Below are 21,066 nucleotides of genomic sequence, written 5' to 3'. Positions count from 1 at the left end.
TGATAAACTGCAAATATTTATTTATTTATTTTGAAGATTTTATTTATTTGAGAGAGAGAGAATGAGAGAGAGCACATGAGAGGGGGGAGGGTCAGAGGGCGAAGCAGACTCCCTGCCGAGCAGGGAGCCCGATGCGGGACTCGATCCAGGGACTCCAGGACCATGACCTGAGCCGAAGGCAGTCGCTTAACCAACTGAGCCACCCAGGCGCCCTAAACTGAAAATATTTAAAGCATCGAATCTGTTGAGTTCTGATGTATGTACACTCCTGTGAAGCCATCATGAGAATCGAGGTAATGAGCATATCTACCCCCTGAGAGATTCTGTGTGTGTCTTTGTACCATTCGTCCTTTTGTCCTCCAGGTGGTGTTCGTTATTACGATTATTTTAACACTGTCTCTGAGTTTCAAGAGTTTTGGGGACTCGTCATAAATGGTGCAGCTGGTAAGTGACAGAGCCAGGCTCCAAGACTTGGTCCTCAGGCCCAAGTACCCACAGCCTTCCCACATCATGTCATATATGGTGAAGATTTTCTCTCATTTCTTCTGCAGGATTTTTGAAGTAGAGTGAAGCCCAGAGAACAGTTAATCCCACTCTGTCTGTGTGGCACTCCTCCCAGGGTGCCGTGCTGTCCTTGGGGGCCTCTGCTCAGGGATTGGCGGGGGGAACAGGTTCTCTCAGCCCTTGGTGTGTAAGGGGGTCTGACTCTTCAGTTTTCCTGGGTTCGCCCTCACTACTTCATCTACACCTGGCCTTTGAGAGGAGGTTTTCTGGAAGGCTCCTGTGTGGAGTGAAGTGATAGGTGATACAGAGTCAACACTTTTGTATGGGTCTAGAGATAATCGCTTCTGGGCACGTGTCCATTTTGGTAGCTGACCCAAGGGATCCTCCCAGCCTCGAGTGTCCTCCCCTTCCAGGAGCTTTTATGATGGCTGTTTGCTTTGAAAAAAGGACAAGATGGGCTGAATTTTCATTTCTGCAGGACCCTGGCTAGATTGTTCCGAGTCTTTGGTTGGGGACGAGGTGAAGCCTTTCCTATAAGAGGGGACATGCTGCGGATATTTTGGGGTGTTTCTGGGACAGGGTGCAGTGGGCGTTTGGTCCTGCCCTCTGCCTCTGCTGACCCATCCCCACCTTGGCCTGGAGAGGCTAGGGTTCAAGAGGAGGTTCCCTTGCTCTCATCCAGGACCTCCCAGATAATCCAAGAATGTGGGAGTCACTGAGGGCTTCTCTCACCCTTGCTGTGGGACCATATGCCTGTGATCCCTGCCGATTCAAGGTGACCGAGGTTGGTGCTATCTTAGGCGAGTCTGGCCCTGCTTTGTCCCTCTCCATTGTCTACATGCTCATCTCCCCACCCTTCCTCTGGCAGCCCTGTTCCTGGGCCACGATGTGCTGCAGCTGATGTTCTCGGCTCACAGCGGGGCCGGGACCAGAGTACACTCAGGTGTCTGGGGTCAGCATTGAGGTGGCTTGGCAGGCCAGTGTGGGAAGGAGGCTTGTGGAATATCGGTTTCCAGTGTTTGGCTGGGGCTGCCTCCCATTCATTCTTGTTTCTCTAGAGGGAAGACGTGGTCTTGCAAAGCCACATGCAGTCTTTGGATAACAACAGTAAGACATAAGCAATACGGAGAATCTCACCGGGAGCACTCGGCCTCTGGTCCCTGCCAAGGGCTTTGAGAAGTAGCTGGAACACTGGAGAGAGGTGGCTGGGGCGCAGTTCCCTCCCCCAATGCTGCTGTTCCTCCATCCCTCATTTACCTACTCTCCTGTGAAGGGAGAGCCTGCAGGATTGCCCTCTGATGGATTGGGAGCCCTTGGGGATGTGTGGTACCATCCCACTCAGGGACTGTGGAATGGGCCCCGGTGTCAGAGACTTGGGTTTCATTCCTGGCTCTGCTGCTCACTAGCTGTATGTCCATGTCCAAGCAGCTGAGCCTCCTGCATTCTAGGTCTTCATTTGTTATTTGAGGAAGATATGTTAGCTATCTTTGGAGGCCTCTTTATCTCCAGAGTCTTTTGGTCAAATCAGTTCATTCTTCTGAAATTCACCATGCCCATCAGCTGGCTCTGCTTTGAGCTGTCTGCGTGGGGATGCTGAATGGTACCATGGAATTCTGATGCTTGGCAAGTAAAGCTACCAAAGACTTTTACATTTGAAGTCCCTTTTATTTTCCAAAGTATCCTTGGTTCTTTTCCTTAATGCTACAACACCCTTTAAGGCTGTAAGGCAGAGAGGTTCTAGGTATGTGCAGTCCCAGCTCAGTTCAAATTGTATTTTGTGAGCACCAGAATGAACGTGTGCAGGTGGGTTAGGCCTCCAGGAAAGGGAGCAGTGGTCTGTAAACACAGACCACTGACAGGAGCTACTGACAGGGAAGGAGAGGCCCTCCTGCAAGGCCTTCATAAGGTTCCTGGTCAGGTGGAATCTTGAATAACTTCCGTTAACATGAGAAAAAGATTCAGAAATGACATTTAAGAGTAATTGAATTATTCTCTTGAAATAGAACTAGATTTAAATGTGGTTGGCCAAAGGTCACCAATTATTTTCTGGGCTGTGGTAGCCAATTTTTAGAAATTAATCACAGGATCCAAGCAGAACTAACGAGGCATCCGTGCCTATTGAAGTTATACTGCATACTTACTGAGTTTGTACTGTTTGCTGGTACTGTGTTGGCTGCTGAGGACAAAGCTGCCAACAAGATAGACACGTTCTTTGTCCTCCTAGAGATTAAGGTCTAGTCAGGAAGACAAGCATTAGACACCTAGTGACAGTGATTGCGCTGGCGGCCAGTGCTATGGAGGAGGACAGGGGCCAGGCAGGCAAGAGCGGGGAGCAGGCATAATCCAGGGTTCAGAAAACGCCTCCTGGAGAAAGTAATGTTTCAGCTGAGAAGCGGTTAGGAGTTGGCTGGGTCTGAGGGCAGGGGAGGACTTTGCTGGGGAGGAAACGGTGTGTGAGGAGGTTCTGAAGTGGGACGCTGGCTGGAGCACTTGGAAACCCATGGGAAGGGCTGTGGGGCTGGAGTCCAGGGAGAGCGCAGAGGTGCTGATGTGTTAGAGAAGGTGTCTATGATCAGGCCTGCTGTCAAGGTGACTTTAGAGAGGAAGGGAGGAGGGAGAGGTTGGGACACTGGCTGATTAGGCAGGGCACAGGTGCAAATGGGGACCCGACTTTGCTTTGTGAACTCCTTGTTCCATTGATTTAGTTAGTGGTGAACAGGTCTAGGAAACCAACTGACGGCACAACTTAAAAGAGACTGAGAGAGCTGAAAGTCAGGTTATGATTGAGGAGTACAGGAGGCCCCTTTATCCGTGGGGATACCTTTCAACACCCCCCCCCACACCTGTGGATGCCTGAAAGTATGAATGGAACCCTACATGTACTGTTTTTGTTTTTTCTATACATGCTATTCATTTTCTTCACCAGAGTGCCTGCATCCTCTTCTTGGGTACCTTTTCCTGACACCCAGGAGATGGAGAAACAGAATTTGTAGGGTTTTATGAAAATAGAATCATGGTGAAAGCAGTAGCACAGTTTTGTGAGACATTTCAACTGAGCGGGAGAGATTTTCCTGGCTCTGTTGTCTATTTCACATTTTTTGCGGCTGGGATAGTTGCATCCCCAAGATGGATGTGCTTGTGCTTGCTTGCAGAAATCTTTAGGCACTGGTTCTCCTTTGTCTGATGACCAGAACCAAATGACATGTTACAGTTCCTTTTCTACGGACTTGAATTTTAGTTGCCTGATGAGGTTTGGGAGCCCCTCCAGTCACATTGATAAGGTATTTATAAAATCTCTTCTAGAGATGGGCTATATGCTCTGATATGCCATCTTTTACCTACTTGATGTTGAATTTCGTGTTAGTTTCAGAAAGCCATGTTTTCTGACCTCGTCCTCAAAGCCTGGAGATGCGCTATATTATGCACCCATGAGTTCCTTTAGGACACATAGGACATTTTGAGACCCTGTTGATAATTTTAAAAGTTCATGGGCAGTAAAGAAGGATTACTTAGTCACCATCGTAATGTAGCAGGAACTGGTGTTCCCTGCGTCTTTCTGTTGACTGCGGGAATTCAGGGAGGACCTCTTGTGTCCCCAGCCCCGTGCTAGAGGAGCATGTTGTCCCTGCAGTCATTTTAGTCAGGTGGCTGACCTCTCGCCTGGCCCACATTCCAGGCCCTGTAGCCGGGACTTGGCAGAAACCTTATCTCTAATCCTCACAACAGACCTGCAGTGTTTTTTGTCAGTATTCAGATAAAGAAACTGAGGCTCATTTGGTTCAGTGCGTTGTCCAACATCCTACAGCTGTAAAATCCAGGATTCAGATCTGAATCTGTTTTTATCTGGAGCCCAAGCTCTTCCCACTCCCCTGCTCTGCCCGAAAGAATCCGAATATGGGCAAGAATGGACATCAGTTGGGCCTAGAGAAGAAGGAAACCATTCCCCCCCCGCGCCTTAAAGCTGGATCTGTGTTTCCCTTCAATTTTAGATTCCTGGGTTAGTAAAAAGAGCTTCTGCATTTGGTGATGGTTCTGCTCAGGGGTTTTTAAGTATTTGTTTTTCTCCAGGAGACATAGCCAATCACACCAGCTAACATTTCAGGTCAGCTTGTGTGATTTTCTTTTTATGAGAGGGTAACAATATCGCATGGATTGAAAGGGACACAACTGGATGTTAGCACCGCACGATTGCATTCCAGCTTTTATCTTCATTTAAAACAAGTCCCATTTGAGAAGAAGAAGGAGAAGTATACTTTGCTGGAGGGAAGTAGCAAAGAGGTCAGATTACAATTAATAGACCCTCTAAAATCACAATGGCTAAACAATTTTACCTTTTACCTAAAAATCCTGGGGACATTCATCACAATTTAAAAGTAAGGACAAAACATCATATATTAAAATCAGTAATAGTCATGATTTCATCTCTGTGAGAAGGATGGTACTGTTTGCCATCTTTCACCAAAAACGTCTTTCCTGGGGCCATGATGGAGAGCTGGGGCTACAGGTCAGCTTGCCAGATGGTTTCCTTTCTTATCCTTCATTTTCACTAAATTAGAAAAGCTTAAATTACAGTTAGAAGTGGGAGCAAGTGATGGATGACTCCGTCTAGTAATCCTGGATGTTTAACCATAGACAGACTTAGAAATTGAGGAGATTCTTGCTGAAAGCCACTTCCAGTGTTTTGGCAGAACAATGTCATCCTTGGAAGCTGGAAAGTTGAGTGTTTCATCTTAGGACTGCCTTATCCACCTTTTGATTTGACTTTAGTCCAAAAACCATGTCTTTATGATCTGTTACAGCCCTTGGAGGTGGTTTGTAACTCTGCCTGGAACATGTTATGTCTGTCTTCCGTGGACAAGAAAATCATCAGGTAGAGCATGGACTGCTTGGATCTGAATACTTTTTTTTATCACATTATCTATGTAACTTTGGACCAACAATTTAAATTTTCCTGCCTTGATTTCCTCAACTGTAAAATGGGGTAGGTGATAATACCTGCTGACAGCATGGCCGTGAATATTCTTTGTGCTAAAGTACATGACCATCTAGCTCTGTCCTGGTACATGATACTCACTCAGTAAATACACATCACGATTATTGTTATAATTTTCAGATGTTTGCAAACTCTCCAGGACTTTCATACCACAGTTCAATCTTCGTGCAAAATCTTCGTTTCTTCTTCCTCCTTCTCCCTTATAAATCACAAGCTTTCATCCCCAAAGTGGTGGGGGGTAGGTAGGTTCTGGATGTGTGAATTACTGAATATATTGTGGGACTGCCATTCAGAATCATAGAGATAGTCTTCATTTGCATTACGAACATTGTAAAGTATCTCTTTAATCTTACTCATTGCCATGTGAGCATCATCATGGTCTGAGTACTTCTGTGGGGGAATGCAGTCCTCTGGTTGCCACCTATTTTTCTGCCCAGAACACTAGAGAAGCAGATGCTCAGAGGCTGTGTGTGGCTGGCTTCCGCTGTTACCTTCAACACAGAATCAAGACCAGAGGGTGGTTGTTGAACACATTCGTTCTTTTTTTTTTTTTTTTTTTTAAAGATTTCTTTATTTGAGAGAGAGAATGAGTGGGAGGGACAGAGGGAGAGGGAGAGAGAGAATCTCAGACTCTATACTGAGCCCAAAGCCTGATGCAGGGCTCGATCTCACAACCCTGAGATCATGACCTGAGCCGAAACCAAGAGTTGGAAGCTTAACCCACTGTGCCACCCGGGCACCCTGAACACATTCATTCTTTGTGAATGAAGCTGGAGAATGATTTTCAAAGGGGACACCTGCTTTTACGTGAGCGGTAACACCTTTGCTGCACGTAGAGTTGGTGTCTTCTCTGTGCTTCCTGCTTCACAAAATACGCAGGAATTCAGTAGAAGCCTCAGGGGGTGTAGGAGGTCAGCAGAACAAGAAGCTGCGAGCGTTCTCTCTGTAGAGTACATGCACTAGGACCGGATTCCCACACTGCCCCTCAGCTGCACACCGATGTCAGTGGCAGGCTGGCTGGCACACCAGCATCTTCCCACCTGGTGCCCAGGTTCTGTGTGATCTCCAGCAGTCACCTGATGAAGCAATGGTGCCGTCGGCTTGTTCTGCTTTCTCTGTGAACACCGTGTTTGTAATGAATTCTGCAGGTGGTTTTAGAAGCTTCTCACCAAGAATGGGGCTTTTGCCCATTTTTCTGACTTGTTTTGGTTTCCTCTCATTCTGTAGTGACAAAACTAATTGAATTAATGTCAGGAGTATTTTTCTTTGTGTGCTTGTTTCGAAAAGAATTTGAGGCTTTATTTGAAGATGGGGAGAAACTGATGGCTTCTTGTCATAATCCAACGAATTTTTTTATCACAGACACTATGACGAGGATTACTGAGTCAATAAGACCTGATTTTCAAATACTCATCACTGCATTTCCTTTCCTTTCCTTTCCATTTTTGGGTGAAATCACTACACTCACAGAATCACTTATGCTGGGACATAGATTCATAATCTGTGTTCACACTGGAGCCCTGTTCATGATTTATGTTTATGATGTCATTTTGCACTGTACTGTTTACATTATTATTTATATCATTACTTTTGGGCTTTGGTGAGCCACTTTTGTCATTTGGGGCTATGACATGGCACAATGGGAACACAGATACAGACTTAACAATAAACAATGAAACTGTGAATGGGATGAATGGCAGGCTGCTCACCGAATGCCAGCAAAGGTAACTCCTCTAACTGCTCTGCTGAGTGTAGTAAGATTAATGTGAAAATCACAATTGCTTACATTTCAAATCTGTGCACAGACTCGTTTTCATTCTTCTTTTCCTCTGAAGCCACCAAGCCTCCAGGGACCACACTTTGGGAACAGTACTCTGTGGTTTTTGATGAGAGCGTTTCTGGAACAGAGCTGGTGAAGGGGATACGGGTGGGAGGGGACTGGGTCCTGGTGAAGTTTAAACAAAACAAACACCAGAAACTGAAGAAACACCAGGTCAGGGCTTCTAGTTCGGGAGAGTTGGGGAGACAGGAATTTAAGCTATGTCCTTCTAAGTGTTTCCATTTCTTCTTTCTTTGTACCTTACAGAGTAAAAGCCAGGGATCCATCTTTGTCCGGATACACGCCCCGTGGCAGGTGCTGGCCAGAGAGGCGGAGTTCTTGAAGATCAAAGTCCCCACCAAGAAAGTATGAGGATTTTTCTTCTGGGTTTGGAGGTCTCCTGAGGGCTGGCTGGATGGGAATAGTGTGGGGACAAGGCCAGAGTTTGGGGGATGAGGTTTTGTGGAGTTGAAATTGCACTTGACTCCCGAGGGACCCTAAGTATGGGGCAATGATGTGGGTAGGGTGGGGAAGAAAGTTGGGGTGCAGAGAGGGGCTGGGCTTGGGAGATCCCTTCACCTTGGAGCTCCACCTGGGATGAACTTCACGAGAAGCCAGATATTGCCCTGGTGCAGCTTCTTGGTTTCTCTGTTATACCTCTTTTCTCCCTCTTCTTGGTGTCCCAACCCTGCCAAGCACTTTTTTTTGTGGGGGGGCAAATTTAGCAATGAGAGCAGACAGCAGCCTTGCTGATTGGGTGATTGGGTCAGTGGCATGCAGGGAGAATAGCACCAAACTTGCTGCGAAGATCCCTATTCTGGTTGTGACCCTGCCACTAAGTACTGTGTGGTGGTCGCTTCCACTTGTCTCATCTGTAAAATAGAAGGTTCTTAATCAGGAGAGTTGATAAAAAAATCATCTGGGGAGTGTTTTTAAAATGTTCATGCCGGTGTCCCTCTTCTGTGATTTTGATTCAGGTGGTTCATATGGAATGAGGTTCTGGCATCAGTATTGTGGGAAAAAAAAAACCCTAGTAGGTTCTGATGCATATTTGAGTTGAGAACCACACAGTTCAGATGATTTTTGAGCTTCATTTCAGCCAACATAGTTTATGTATGATTTTAAAATCTCCCCAGGGAATTTGTAGGTGAGTGTCCTTGTATAACAAAATTTAGCAAGTCCTTCCAAAGAGAAAGGAAAAGTGTCCACAGATTTACCATTCTTTTTTTTTAATTAGGCATTTCAGGGGAAAGGAATGGCTATGGACTTTGGCCATTTGCAATGTCTCTAGGAAGGGTCCTGGGGCAGATTCTACTCTAGTTTAACGATGGGTGATATATAGATGATGTCTCTCTGTCTCTCTCTTTCTCTGATTCTTTGTCTCTGTGTCTCCCTGTCATTCACACACACACACACACACTGTTTTATAAGTGGTGACCTAGCTTTGCAGAGATCGTTTTCCTCATTCCAACCACCATCACCATGATTCCCACCCCCGTCATGAACAGAACTCCATGTCTGCTGCCTTCTGCACCACGACTGTTACCACCTGCCTTCTTATCACTGTGGCACTGTCACTGCCATCCTCAGAGTCAGCAATGCCATTTCGATGAGCATCATTGGCTGTATTTATGCCATCTTCTCTACCAACGGATTACTCTCTCCATCACAGTTCACTCATCAAATACCAGCATGTGTGCCACCATCATGAATGCCCTACTCAAGAAGGGTAAAGTCTGTGGGTTCTGTTTTTATAGGCTTATTAAGACCGATGATACCTTCATGGCAGGTGGACAAATGACTCTCAAGCAGTGAACAAATGCAGACATGAATAGTAGCTACGGACATTCTGCCAATAAAAAGTAAATGTTTTGGGGTCACCTGTCGGAGTGTCTTGTTTTCACAAGGACCACACCAGGGTCTTTTCCCCTTCAGTTGCACTGCTGTGTTGTCTCCTAGTTTTGGACCTCTTGCTCCTAAGCCCATGGTCCTCAAATGCAGGCCATCTTTGTCATGGCCCTCTACTCCTCCTCCACTGATGTTCTCCTCGACTCATCCCAAGTATCAGTCTCGGATGGAAGCTTCTGCTTCCCCCTGGTGGTGTCCTAACCTGGCCAACCCTTTCACTTCTCTTTCTTCTGCTTCTAACTTCAGTATATTTCTTCTCCTTTCTCTGGTTTATGTGAGTATCAAACGTTCTCTTAATCTCATTCTACTTGTATCTTGCTTCTTGTGTTTTATCTTTGCTGGCTGATCCTTGGAAAGAAGGTGAGCAAAACTCTAATGCCCATGCTATGGCTTCTATCTCCCAGGACGCTCCTTATAGGAGGAAAGCTAGAGACATAGAAAAAGTGTGTATTCTTCTATTCCCTCTTATGTCTCTTTCTTCTTTGCTCTCCTTCCCATCCTTCTTCTCTCCCCTTCCACCTCTCTCCTGATGCCTTTTCCTAGCCTCCTTCGCTGTTCTTGGGACATCCTGCCATACCTCTCATTTCTCTACCACCTTCTTCTCCTCCTCATTCCCAGACTCAGCCCCCATGTAGTTCCTGCCCCTGGTCTCTGCTTGTCCTTTCATAGGCTCATTCCTTTGAGAGCATAGATCTGTTTAAATGACCTATTTTCCTGCAGATTTATGTGCCCCCATATGCTTAGTCTACTGGAACTATCTGTAGTTTAGGTAGTGCCTGCACTTGAATTTGTAGATGAGATGATAAGGGCAAGGACATATTACAATGCAGCCATCTCTGAATTTCCCTCCTTCTTTGTCTTTTTTTTTCATTTTTAAAATAATTCAAATATATTTGACATAACCTTGTGTAAATTTAAGATCTACAGCCTGTAAATTTGGTACATTTATGTATTGTAATATGATTATCATTGTAGCAGTAATTAACATCTCTGTTACATAATTACTCTTTTTAGTGGTTAGAATAATTAAGTCTGGCTATAATACAACATCCTTGTCTGTAGTCACTATACTCTGCATTAGATCTCTAGCATTTATTTCCTACTTGTTGCAAGTAGGAACCCTTAAACCACATCTGTCCTATCCCTCCTCCTCCCTGGTTCCTTGGTAACCACACTTTACTCTCTATTTTTGCAGGTTTGGCTTCTTAGATTCCACATATAAGTGGTAGTACACAGTACATTTTTAAAAAAAGATTTATTATTATTATTTATTTGACAGAGAGAGAGAGACAGCAAGAGAGGGAACACAAGCGGCGGGTGACAGGGTGATGGGGTGGGAGAGGGAGAAGCAGGCTTCCCGCAGAGCAGGGAGCCCAATGTGGGACTTGATCCCAGGACCCCAGGATCATGACCTGAGCTGAAGGCAGATGCTTAATGATTGAGCCACACAGGTGACCCTACAGTACATTTTTTTTCTCTGACTTAATCTCACTTAGCATCCTGTACTCAAGGTTCATCCATGTTGCAAATGGCAGGATGTCCTTGTTTCTCATGGCTGAGTGAGATGCCACTGTGCACACATACCACATCTTCTTCATCCGTTCATCTGTGGATGGGCAGTTAGGTTGTTCCCGCCCCACCTTCCTTTTCCTTTTGGAGGCGTTGGGTGGCAGGCACTGGGCTAGGCGAGTACTCAGAAGCCCAGATTTCTCGCCTTGGTTTTGCAGGTATTTGCAGTGTGACTTTGGGATGTCACTTCCTCTTTTGGAGCCCCAGTTCCTCATCTATGAGATGGGTGTAATAATACCTGCCCTATTTTTCTTAGAAGGTTGGTCTTTTTTTTTTTCTTAATTTTTTAAAATTTATTTGAGAGAGAGAGAGAGCACAAGCAGTGGGAGGGAGGAACAGCAAAGGGAGAGGGAGAAGCAGACTCCCCGATGAGCAGGGAGCCCGATGCGGGGCTCGATCCCAGGACCCCGGGATCATGACCTGAGCTGAAGGCAGACGCTTAACTGACTGAGCCACACAGGTGCCTCTCTTAGAATGTTGTTCTAAGACTCTAACCCCTAAGCAGTGCTATGGAAATATAGGAGTTTATCATTGTGTCTGTGTACTCGAATATTTTGGTGTGCATTTTCTTTTTTTTTTTTTTTTAAAGATTTTATTTATTTATTTGAGAGAGAGAATGAGACACAGAGAGAGAGCATGAGAGGGGGGAGGATCAGAGGGAGAAGCAGACTCCCCGCTGAGCAGGGAGCCTGATGTGGGACTCGATCCCGGGACTCCAGGATCATGACCTGAGCTGAAGGCAGTCGCTTAACCAACTGAGCCACCCAGGCACCCCCTCGAATATTTTGGTGTGCATTTTCGATTCCTAATCCCCCAGTCAGCTTCCCTGCAGTCAGCACCGCTGGAGGGCCCACTGTAGAGGGTCTTTGGAGAGACACTGCAGAGCACAGAAATAATCCAGGCTCTCAGAGAGCTTACAGTCAAAGGGCACAACAGGAGGAACACACATACCCAGAGAGCAAAGCATGAATTAAATACTGTCTCAAATGGCAACTCATTAGCACAGCACAGGTCTCTATATAAATACGATGAGCCAGGGAGTCTGGGGACAGCAAAGCCAGGTGGTGGCTCCTGGAAGGCTGCAGATATAACAGAAAGAACTTTCCCCCAAACTTTCTGGGTCCCAGACTTGACACAGGTGGGCTGTTGTGGCATCCTTCTGTGGCTCAAGCCACACGGCCCGATCTTTGTACCATATAATGCAATGGCTGGCCTCACAGGAGATGTCATGACCAGGAGAGGGGGGGATATAACTCAGTCGGCAGGGTAGGATGCGTATGTTTTTCACAGTCAATCTGAGAACCTGAGTACAAGGGTAGAGGTGGGGGTTTCACCCAGTTTCTGAGATGAGAAGGGGGCCTAGACAGAGAGGACGAGACAGGGCAGTCTGCACAAGGCTAGCATTGAGGCTAGTGGCATTTCCCTCCGTTTTAGTGGGTTTGGGAAGTGACTACGAGGAGAATAAACTACATTTGCATAGGGCACATCCTGGTGGCCAGGGGAACGCGGAGGAAGACTGAGGCATGGCGCAGGATCAGTTGAGCATCCCCCAGGCTGGTGGAGGTTTGTATCACAACTCAGCAGGGTCTGGAGAGACCAGGAAGATGGAGAGGAAATCACAAAATTGAGATCTCAAACCTGGACAAATCCATAGTAATGTGTCCAGGGACTCGGAGTCCTGAACACAGATATTAACCGGGAGGGGGAACCTTGGAAGGAAGGATTTATTTTCCAAAAACAACAACAGGAGAGCCAGCATTTTGTGAGACATACTCAACATCCATGCACAGGAACCGGGTGGGGAGGCCTGGCCTTTGGCCCCGGGCAGCTCGGGAAGGTTTGAAATGGGTGCTTTCTCAGCTTTGCTCATTACCAGCATTGATGTTTCTCTCTCATAAACTTTTTATCCACATGAACGAACATCCCCCCTTGTACCCCTTATTTCACTTATTCTCCAAGTGCTCCCTACAGCAGAGACAAGGCTGGGAACAGACAAGGGGGAGGTAACGGAATCCATTCTTGTTCATGAAATCATGTTAATCCAGCCAGAGTCCACTGAATTTGGATGAAGCAACGTGCCTGGGGTGGGTGAAAATCACTTTTGTCCAGTCTGTCAAAACTTACGTGGCTGTTGTCAGTAGAGAGACTGATGTTTCAGGGGCCACATTTGCTGTTCCCAGGAGCCTGTGAGGACTTTAGCTTATGAGCCCTTTGCATGCAGGTAGAGGCTGTTAACTTCCAGCAAGTTCTACCTTTTTAGGAAAGCAGCCTTAGAGCAAGCCTCATCTCCAAAACAGGAGTAGTAAATGTTGTGGTGGGCTGTTGTAAGGAGCCGTCCTGATGTGGGATACCTAGCATAGCGGCGCATGCAACACATGATAGCTGGTACCATGACTTCTGTCGCTATTGTTGGTCATATGTGAGGTGCAGAGGGCAGCACGGTTGGCAAAAATTGGGTGGCTCTTTCCTGCTGTTTCCCTTCACAGCCAGCATCTGCAGTGTTGGGGGAAATCCTACCCAGTTCTTTCGACCTGCCAAGGCCGCCAGAAGCCCAGACATGGAATCTGGGGAGAGGCAGGAACAGATGGCCTTTGCACTGTGTGCTGGGGGATTTCTGTTTCCTAGAGCATGGCTCCTTGGGGCGTCCCTAAACATAATGGCTGCATACGCGAGGTCCTTGATGCAGTCCCTGGAGGAGCCAGCAGGAAGGCTGCTCAGCCCCGCAGTACAGGAGGGAGGCCTCAAAGGTGCCCATTTCTTACTTTTTTTTTTTTTTTTAAAGATTTTATTTATTTATTTGAGAGAGAGAATGAGATAGAGCATGAAAGGGTCAGAGGGAGAAGCAGACTCCCCGCCGAGCAGGGAGCCCGATGCGGGACTTGATCCCGGAACTCCAGGATCATGACCTGAGCCGAAGGCAGTCGCTCAACCGACTGAGCCACCCAGGCGCCCAAAGGTGCCCATTTCAAGGGACAGACAGCAGATGTGGCAAACGGAGACATGAGTTTGACTCCTGGCTCTGCCCCCACGAACCTGGGGTTAATTCAGATCTTAGCCTATTTCCCGAAACAGGACTTGTGATGGGTTACAACCAAAGTCATAAATGCATATGGATCATTTTAAAAAAGGACAAATAACAAAGAACATTGTAATTGGGGGAAGTAAGTAAGTGCAGGGGAAATGATGATCGTAGAAATGGAAAATAAGAGTGATTCATGCAAGTGTGACAGATTTCACTTTGAGCTTCCTGGGAGCCAAGGCAGAAAGGACTGTGGCTCACATAATCCATGGCAATGAGCATCCATTTGGGCAGAGGAAGCAAACTTTTTCCTGTTGTTAAAGCATAATTGTTATATAAAGGACACAAACAATAGAAGGGACCTATTTTCAGTAATGAGTGTATATAAGGTGCTGGAATATTCTTGGTATAGCCATTTCTTAAATGCTTCTGGGTAAGAACTGATGAGTCACGTTAAACTGTAGTGCAGGGTGGATTCTGGTATGAAGTAATGTATGTGCATTTCTGATGAGCCGATGATTCAAATCAAAAAAGAAATGTCATTCATCCTTTAAGTCTCTCCATGGAATTCATGGTTGGAAATATCTTTTATCTACTGAGCAGCATTTATTAAAGAATAATTCATCTTTTCATTTTCATTAACTGAAAACATATGTAACTGCCATTAAGAAATTTCTGATCAGTGTGAGAAAATTGGTGTTACCACACTGAATGACTATAATTCCAGCTAAAAAGCAAAGCCACTTGGCATTTTGGTTAGCCTGAGTGGCCCCTTCGAGGAAAATATTAATTCTATTAAGCTTTGTAAATTACTGGAAGGTGCTCGGGTACCTACTACTGCCTCTCTAGAGATTCTGATTTGGTAAGCATGGCTTTTGCAGAAGCTCCACGGGAAGACCCTCCCTCTGGCTCCTGGTGTCCAGCCAGCTTCAGGGACTCTTCCCAGGGGAGAAGACCAGGTGAAGGCCGAGGCTGAGATTGGGGTAATGCAGGCCCAAGCCCAGGGAACAGGTTCAGAGAGGCTAATAAGCTTACCTAAGGTCACATGGCATGAGGGGGTTAGATCTAGGGCTCATTTCTGTCTGACTGCAGCCGTGCTCCTACCTCACTTTAATGAGTCTAAAATGAGACTTAAGCTAGCATGGTCTAGAATAGCATTTCTCAGAGCCTAAACTGAAGAACAGTGGTCTTCTTTTTTTTTTTTTTAAGATTTTATTTATTTACTAGAGAGAGAGAGAATACGAGCAGGGTGAGGGGTAGAGGGAGAAGCAGACTCCCTGCTGAGTAGAGAGCCCAATTGAGCAGGGCTCAATCCTGGGACTCCGGGACCATGACCTGAGCTGAAGGCAGATGCTTAACCAACTGAGCCACCCAGGTGTTCCAGTGGTCCTGTTTTAAAATAAGTTCATGGTCTAACAAACTCTAGAAACACTAATTATTACCATTTGTCTGACAAATTAAAAGTTCTGAGAAGACTTTTAGTAAAGAACACGGTTCCATTTTATTCACTCTTTTCCTGCTGAACACTCATAGGTTATTTGTAGGTGTATTCCTAGGTATCCCAGGGAACCAGTTATCTGCAGAACATAATCTGGGAAACTCCATCCTAGATTGAATACTCCTGAGCTTGGAGAGGTAACACAGCTGAATCTTTCTTTTGTCATTGCTTTGGATGGTGCAGTAAGTTACTTAGCAGTCCTGGATTATAGCTTTCTCACCTATAAATTTTGGAGGTTGGACCCTGACTTCTCTGTCATAGCTTTAAAATGCTGGAGTCCACATGTTAGTCAATTGAGTTAGTGAATTGTTCATTCTTCCCCCTATTGTTGATGTTAGCAGAGGGACTCAAGGACAGATACTCCCCGTGGAGTCATTCACACTCTGATTGTGTCCAAATATCTAAGAGTAAAAGTATCCCACATCTGACACTTCTTCAAGCTGTGTGTTAAATGAGGTAGTACACTTAGCCTGTGGGTCCCTACTCCGTATCTGGGGCTGCCTTTGTTCCTGAGCCTGGTAACGTCACTGGGTTTCCTCTGAGTTCTCCTGCTCATGCCTCTCTGTGGAGCCTGCACTGAGCTCCCTGATTTAGACTATTGTCAAGAGGGAGTACTTTACTCTCTCTTCCAGGGGCTGGAGCCTTTTCAAATGCTTTCAGTATTTGCCTCTGGTCCTGGAATTATCTCCCCATTTTCTCTACATGTACAATAAACAATAAAGAAACTCCTCCTTTGTGTCTCAGCCCAAATCTCACTTCCCTCATAGACCCTCCTTTATTCCTTACATGGATTCTTAGGCAACCTACAGTCAGGATTTTTCTCATTGGTTAGTTTTTCCTTAACTACTTTGGATGCCTTATATTCTTGTGTCTCCAAAGGTGCCATAAACCCTCCCCAACCACCGCCTAAGAGTAGGAATTATAGTTTATGTTTCCTGTGTGTTCCCTGCAAACTGTAGTATGATATTGCCTAAATAATAGATGATCAGTAAATACTAGATTGATTGGCTGACCGATGCCAGATCATGCTTGCTCCCCCAGTCCCAGGACCCTCTTGTGGCTGTGACCCACAGTGTAATAGTGGGCTTCCAGTTCACAGCTGTGTACAGTTCATGCAGTCTTCCAGAACAGGAGGCACCTTCTTATCCCTCCTCATCCTGACCAACTCATTCCTTCATTGGGTGATAAGCTAATAATTACTCTTTGGGGCTATTTTGATAGTTCAGTGAATCCTCTCTGGTGATCAGAAAGTAAGAAGCAGGAGAAACTCGATGAGCTTTGTCAAGGATGGAGAGCTTGTAGACCCCTGGTCACAGGGAGAAAGGTCACTGTCTGCTCAGCCTTCAAGATGCCTTTCAGGGCAGACTCTTTTTATTATTACTGGCAGTAATTTTCAAATGAACCAGAACTGTTGGTGTTTATGTAGGGTTGGCTGTAGGTGGGGCCTTGCCCCACATTGTCATTGTCTGTTCTTAGACATTTGTTTTTAATAGAGGTGCAGCTTAGAGGGTAATGTTTGTATTTGATATCTTTATGGGCTTTTGGTGCACGCTCTTTGATTGCTATTTAAATGGGCTGGAAAGAGTGCAGAATACTTTGACTTTTTATTCCTTTTTTTTGTTTTTGGTAATGCTTCTCATTTTCAAAAATAAAAACAAGATAATTGATGCCACCTACGTGCTGCGGTTTGAGTGAGGAACCTGATGTGGCACACGGCCATGTTCTAGACGTGCATAGGGGCCTGGTGAGACCATACAGGCCTGGCCCACGTCACGCAGCTCTGTTAGTGGATAAGCCTGATGCGGGGCTCAGAAACAGTGACACTGAAAATATGAAAATGTAATGGGAAGTGAACTTGAATGGCTGTATTAAGTATTTTTAAGACTCAGGGTTAAAAAAATGGAGATAGAAGTGGTGGCTTTCTTTTTTTAAAGCCTCGAGTCATGTCTCTCTGAACTGGGGTAGCACATGCCAGCCTGGGGCTGGCTGGGACCTGGATCCCAGGCTTAGTGCTGGAGGGCAGCGGGCAGGCTGACCATTGAATTTACCATCCCAAGTGGGGCCCTGTGATTATGCCAGGATGCAGTACTAGATGTTGAGTATGCCAGGACTGTCCTGAGTAACTGGGCCATGTGGACGCTCTTCCAGATTGGCCATGGCTGCTCCTGAGAGTGTATGGGGAAGGGTGAGCAGGAGGGGAAAGAAGCAGGCAGGGGCAGTCAGCTTCTGGCACTTGGATGGAGCTCTTCTTACCTAGTAAGAACTGAGGTTGTTGACATGGTGACTCCTAACACTCTTGAAATCTGATTGTTACATTTTCAGGAATTTTGCACGCTGGTCGTTACATCATTGGTAGCTTGAAAATGGCCATGGTGGGCATTATTTATACCATAGAAATCCACAGATGTTACACATCAGCAACCCGAGCCCCCTCCTTTAAGTAGTTGGTAAGCATTTACCAGCACTGCACCAATGAAAGCCCAAGGATGGGCACTGGGTGGAAGGACAGGGACCACGGATGTGTCCCATGGCTGAGGCATGGTCCAACCTGAGGGTGTTCTGTGATTCCTGCTATAGGCAGGAAGAGCTGTTGGTCAGAGAGGGGCCAGGAATGACAATGTCTCTGTCAGGGACCTGAAATAGATGCCATATTTGCCACCTCTGGTACAGAAACTGATTTCTCACCACTCCCTACTTGCTTGCTCTGTTCTAGCCACACTGGCCTCCCTGCTGTTCCTCCAGAATGCCAAACCTGTTTCCATCTCAGGACATCTCAGCTTGGTCTTCCATCTGTCCGGAAGACCTTCTCTAACTACCTCACATCTCTGGGGGCTCTGTTCCTATGTCCCCTCCTTGGACAGGCCTCCCTGATCACCCTATACGAGGCCGGCCCCCTCCACTCTCCACCCCCTTCCATTGTTTTTCCTTCCTAACACTCGGTGCTGCCCACTCCTGAGTCATGTATTTGAGTCCTTGTTTGATTGTCTGTCTCCCCACTATGTGAGAAGCTCTGTGACAGCAGGGATTTGGTTTTGTGGTGCAGGAAGCACCTAGAAGGGGCCTGGGATGATGAATGAAAGAAGGGGTCCCACATACCACACCTAATCTATGGTGGCAGTGGGCTGCAGACTGATGCCTAATGGGCTATAAGGCCCACCCGAGGGCATTTGGGAGGACCGTTGCCATCCCTTAGGGCTGTCTGTAGGGGGGGGCTGGCAGCCCATGAACCATAGTGGCTATCCCTGATCTGGGTTTTCAGCTGCTCCTTCAGTTGCCAAGAAACATTTGGGAAGAGTCTCACTGTACCTGGAATGGGGCTAGGTTGTGTAGAGGGGTTCCTAGCCTTTCTGGAAGGCTACATTTTTTCATCCACCCACCCATCCACACCTGTCCGCCCATCCACTTATCCATCCATCCACACATCCATCCATCCATCCATCCATCCATCCATCCATCCACCCATCCACATATCCATCTATCCATCTGTCCATCCATCCATCCATCCATCCATCCACCCATCCACATATCCATCTATCCATCTGTCCATCCATCCATCCATCCATCCATCCATCCATCCATCCATCCATCCAACCGGTGAATACCTGTTGAGTATCACTAGCTATGAGTATCACTAGCTATGAGTTGTAGTCACCACTGAATGCTGAGGGTGGGTGATTCAGTGGTGACTACAACTGGTCCTAGCGCCATGTGGCTTCAGCATGGTGAAGATTCAGAAGAGAGCTGTATGAGCTGGGAGGCACCCACAGAGGAAAAAGAACAGAGTGGACAGAGAGCCAACCAGAGGAAACCAATTTAGGGGTGTGGGGGGAGGTGAGGGAAGGCGACATTTGAGCTTAGACCTGAGGGTTGGGTTGGAGTTTGCCAGGTGGGGAGGGCACATGAGAACCTTTCCAGGAGAGGGAAGCACATGTCATCCAGTCCCGAGGTGGGAAAAGCCAAGCCGGGGTGGGGAAATGAGAGGAAGCCCACATGCCAGTGTGCGTGCGGCGGGAGGCAGGAGGCACGGCTCACAGGGGCTTTGTTAGCCATGTAAGTAGTTTGGATTTTAGCCCATTTTTCAAAATTCAGCAAACATTCATTCATGTGTAGAGGACATACCAAAACAGAATTGAAAACCATAAATGAATACAGAGTTAGACAATGGGAGAGTGTGCGTTTTGTAAGTATATCACTTTCCACACTCAGTGGTGCGTCAGGCAGGAAATGGACCTGTAGGCACAGACAGGTAGGGATGAAAAGACTCATTAATTCCCGTTGTTGGTGTTACACAGTGTCTCCCTGTGGGGTCTAGGATGCAGCTGATCTTAGTGGCTCCTGGTGCTATTTGCACTTTGGTGAATAGCTTAACACCTACATGCAAGGGTAAATGCTTACATGGGGGACTACTCAGGTCTGATGCAGAGTGTGCACACATTGTGTGTGTGTGTGTGTGTGTGTGTGTGTGCATGTGTGACCCTCTCTCTGCCCTCAGGTACCAACAGGGGCATGAGAACAGGGGACAAATTCTGCTGCATCTTTAGTTTCTCTTATTCATAACTTCTTGAGTCCAGAGGCATCTACCCTCATCCAGCTGGTGGCTTGCGGTGCCAGGCTTCACACTGATGTTTCAGCGTGCCTATTCCTTTTGCAAGTAAACGTCAGTAAGTGGGTGTGATGATAATCTTCATCCCAGCCCTACTTTTCAAGGTGAGCGAGCTGTTGTAAATAATAACAGTTGACCCTCAATTATCCAGTGACCAGAGGAACAGCGGAAAGCATAAATAGATTAAAAGAGGCAGATAGGGGTGCCTGGGTGGCTCAGTTGGTTAAGTGTCTGCCTTTGGCTCAGGTCATGATGCCAGGGTCCTGGGATAGAGCCCTGCATTGGGCTCCTTGCTCAGCAGGGAGCCTGCTTCTCCCCCTCCCTATGTCTGCCACTCCCCCTGCTTGTGCTCGCTCTCTCTATCTTTCTCTCTCTCTCTGTCAAATAAATAAATAAAATCTTTTAAAAAAAGAGGCAGATAGTTAGGAGTAATACCTTCTGGGTCATGGGGTATAAGCAGACACACATGCTCATAGCTGGGCTCACCTCCATCTTTACGCCTGGTCTCTGCTCATCCTGCTGACTTTTCCTACAAGTTGTAAGAAGTGGCCTCCTTTGCTCACTACAGATAAGGGACTCAGAAAATCAAGATTGTATTGTTTATAGCTCATATTATTATATCTTCTCCTTGATCTTTGAGGTCGTTGAACCTCTTCATGTTTGTACGACACTGGGCATGTTAGTAAAACTTTCTGTTCCTTGGTTTCTTTATCTGTAAAATGGGGACAGTACTATGTATCTGTTCATGATAGATATCACCACAGCCTTGGTTCCTTGCATCCCAGGAAAGAACATGATTCCAATGCAGGAAGGAAACAAATCAGCCCTCAGACCACAGTGCTGTGCCCCTCTGGAGGGGAGAGGCAGAGGGAGACAAGAGGGGAAAAAGAAGTAAGAAAAGAAGGAATTTCGGTAAACCTCTTAGACTGTGACAATGAGGCCAAAGTGAACTTTTATGAGAACCACATTTGAGCCCTGGAATAAAAAATAAGAGCAACATACTTTAAAAATTATTTGTGATTTTAAGCACATGAAAGGCATATCGTGTACCCAGGGAGGGCATAATGGGGAACAGCTGGTTAACATGTGTCTTGCCATTTCTGAGGATGTTCATAATTCTCTGATGTCCAAGAATAACAGTAATAACGATGCC

General features: G+C 46.4%; 1 protein-coding gene across 1 annotated transcript in view; it reads left to right on the top strand.

Moving 5' to 3' along the window:
- Positions 1-21,066, top strand: part of ANO2 (anoctamin 2) — a 319,849-nt gene that overhangs the window by 66,366 nt on the left and 232,417 nt on the right. Inside the window, exon 4 of the mRNA XM_081818921.1 lies at positions 7,584-7,682. Coding sequence (XP_081675047.1) covers positions 7,584-7,682 — 99 coding nt within the window. The remainder of the gene's footprint in view (positions 1-7,583; positions 7,683-21,066) is intronic.

Source organism: Leptonychotes weddellii, chromosome 5 (assembly GCF_054177405.1).
Source record: "Leptonychotes weddellii isolate Sample4059 chromosome 5, ASM5417740v2, whole genome shotgun sequence".
Taxonomy (NCBI): Eukaryota; Metazoa; Chordata; class Mammalia; order Carnivora; family Phocidae; genus Leptonychotes; species Leptonychotes weddellii.
The sequence above is the reverse complement of the archived record's forward strand: the minus strand, read 5'-3'. Positions and strand labels throughout refer to the sequence as shown.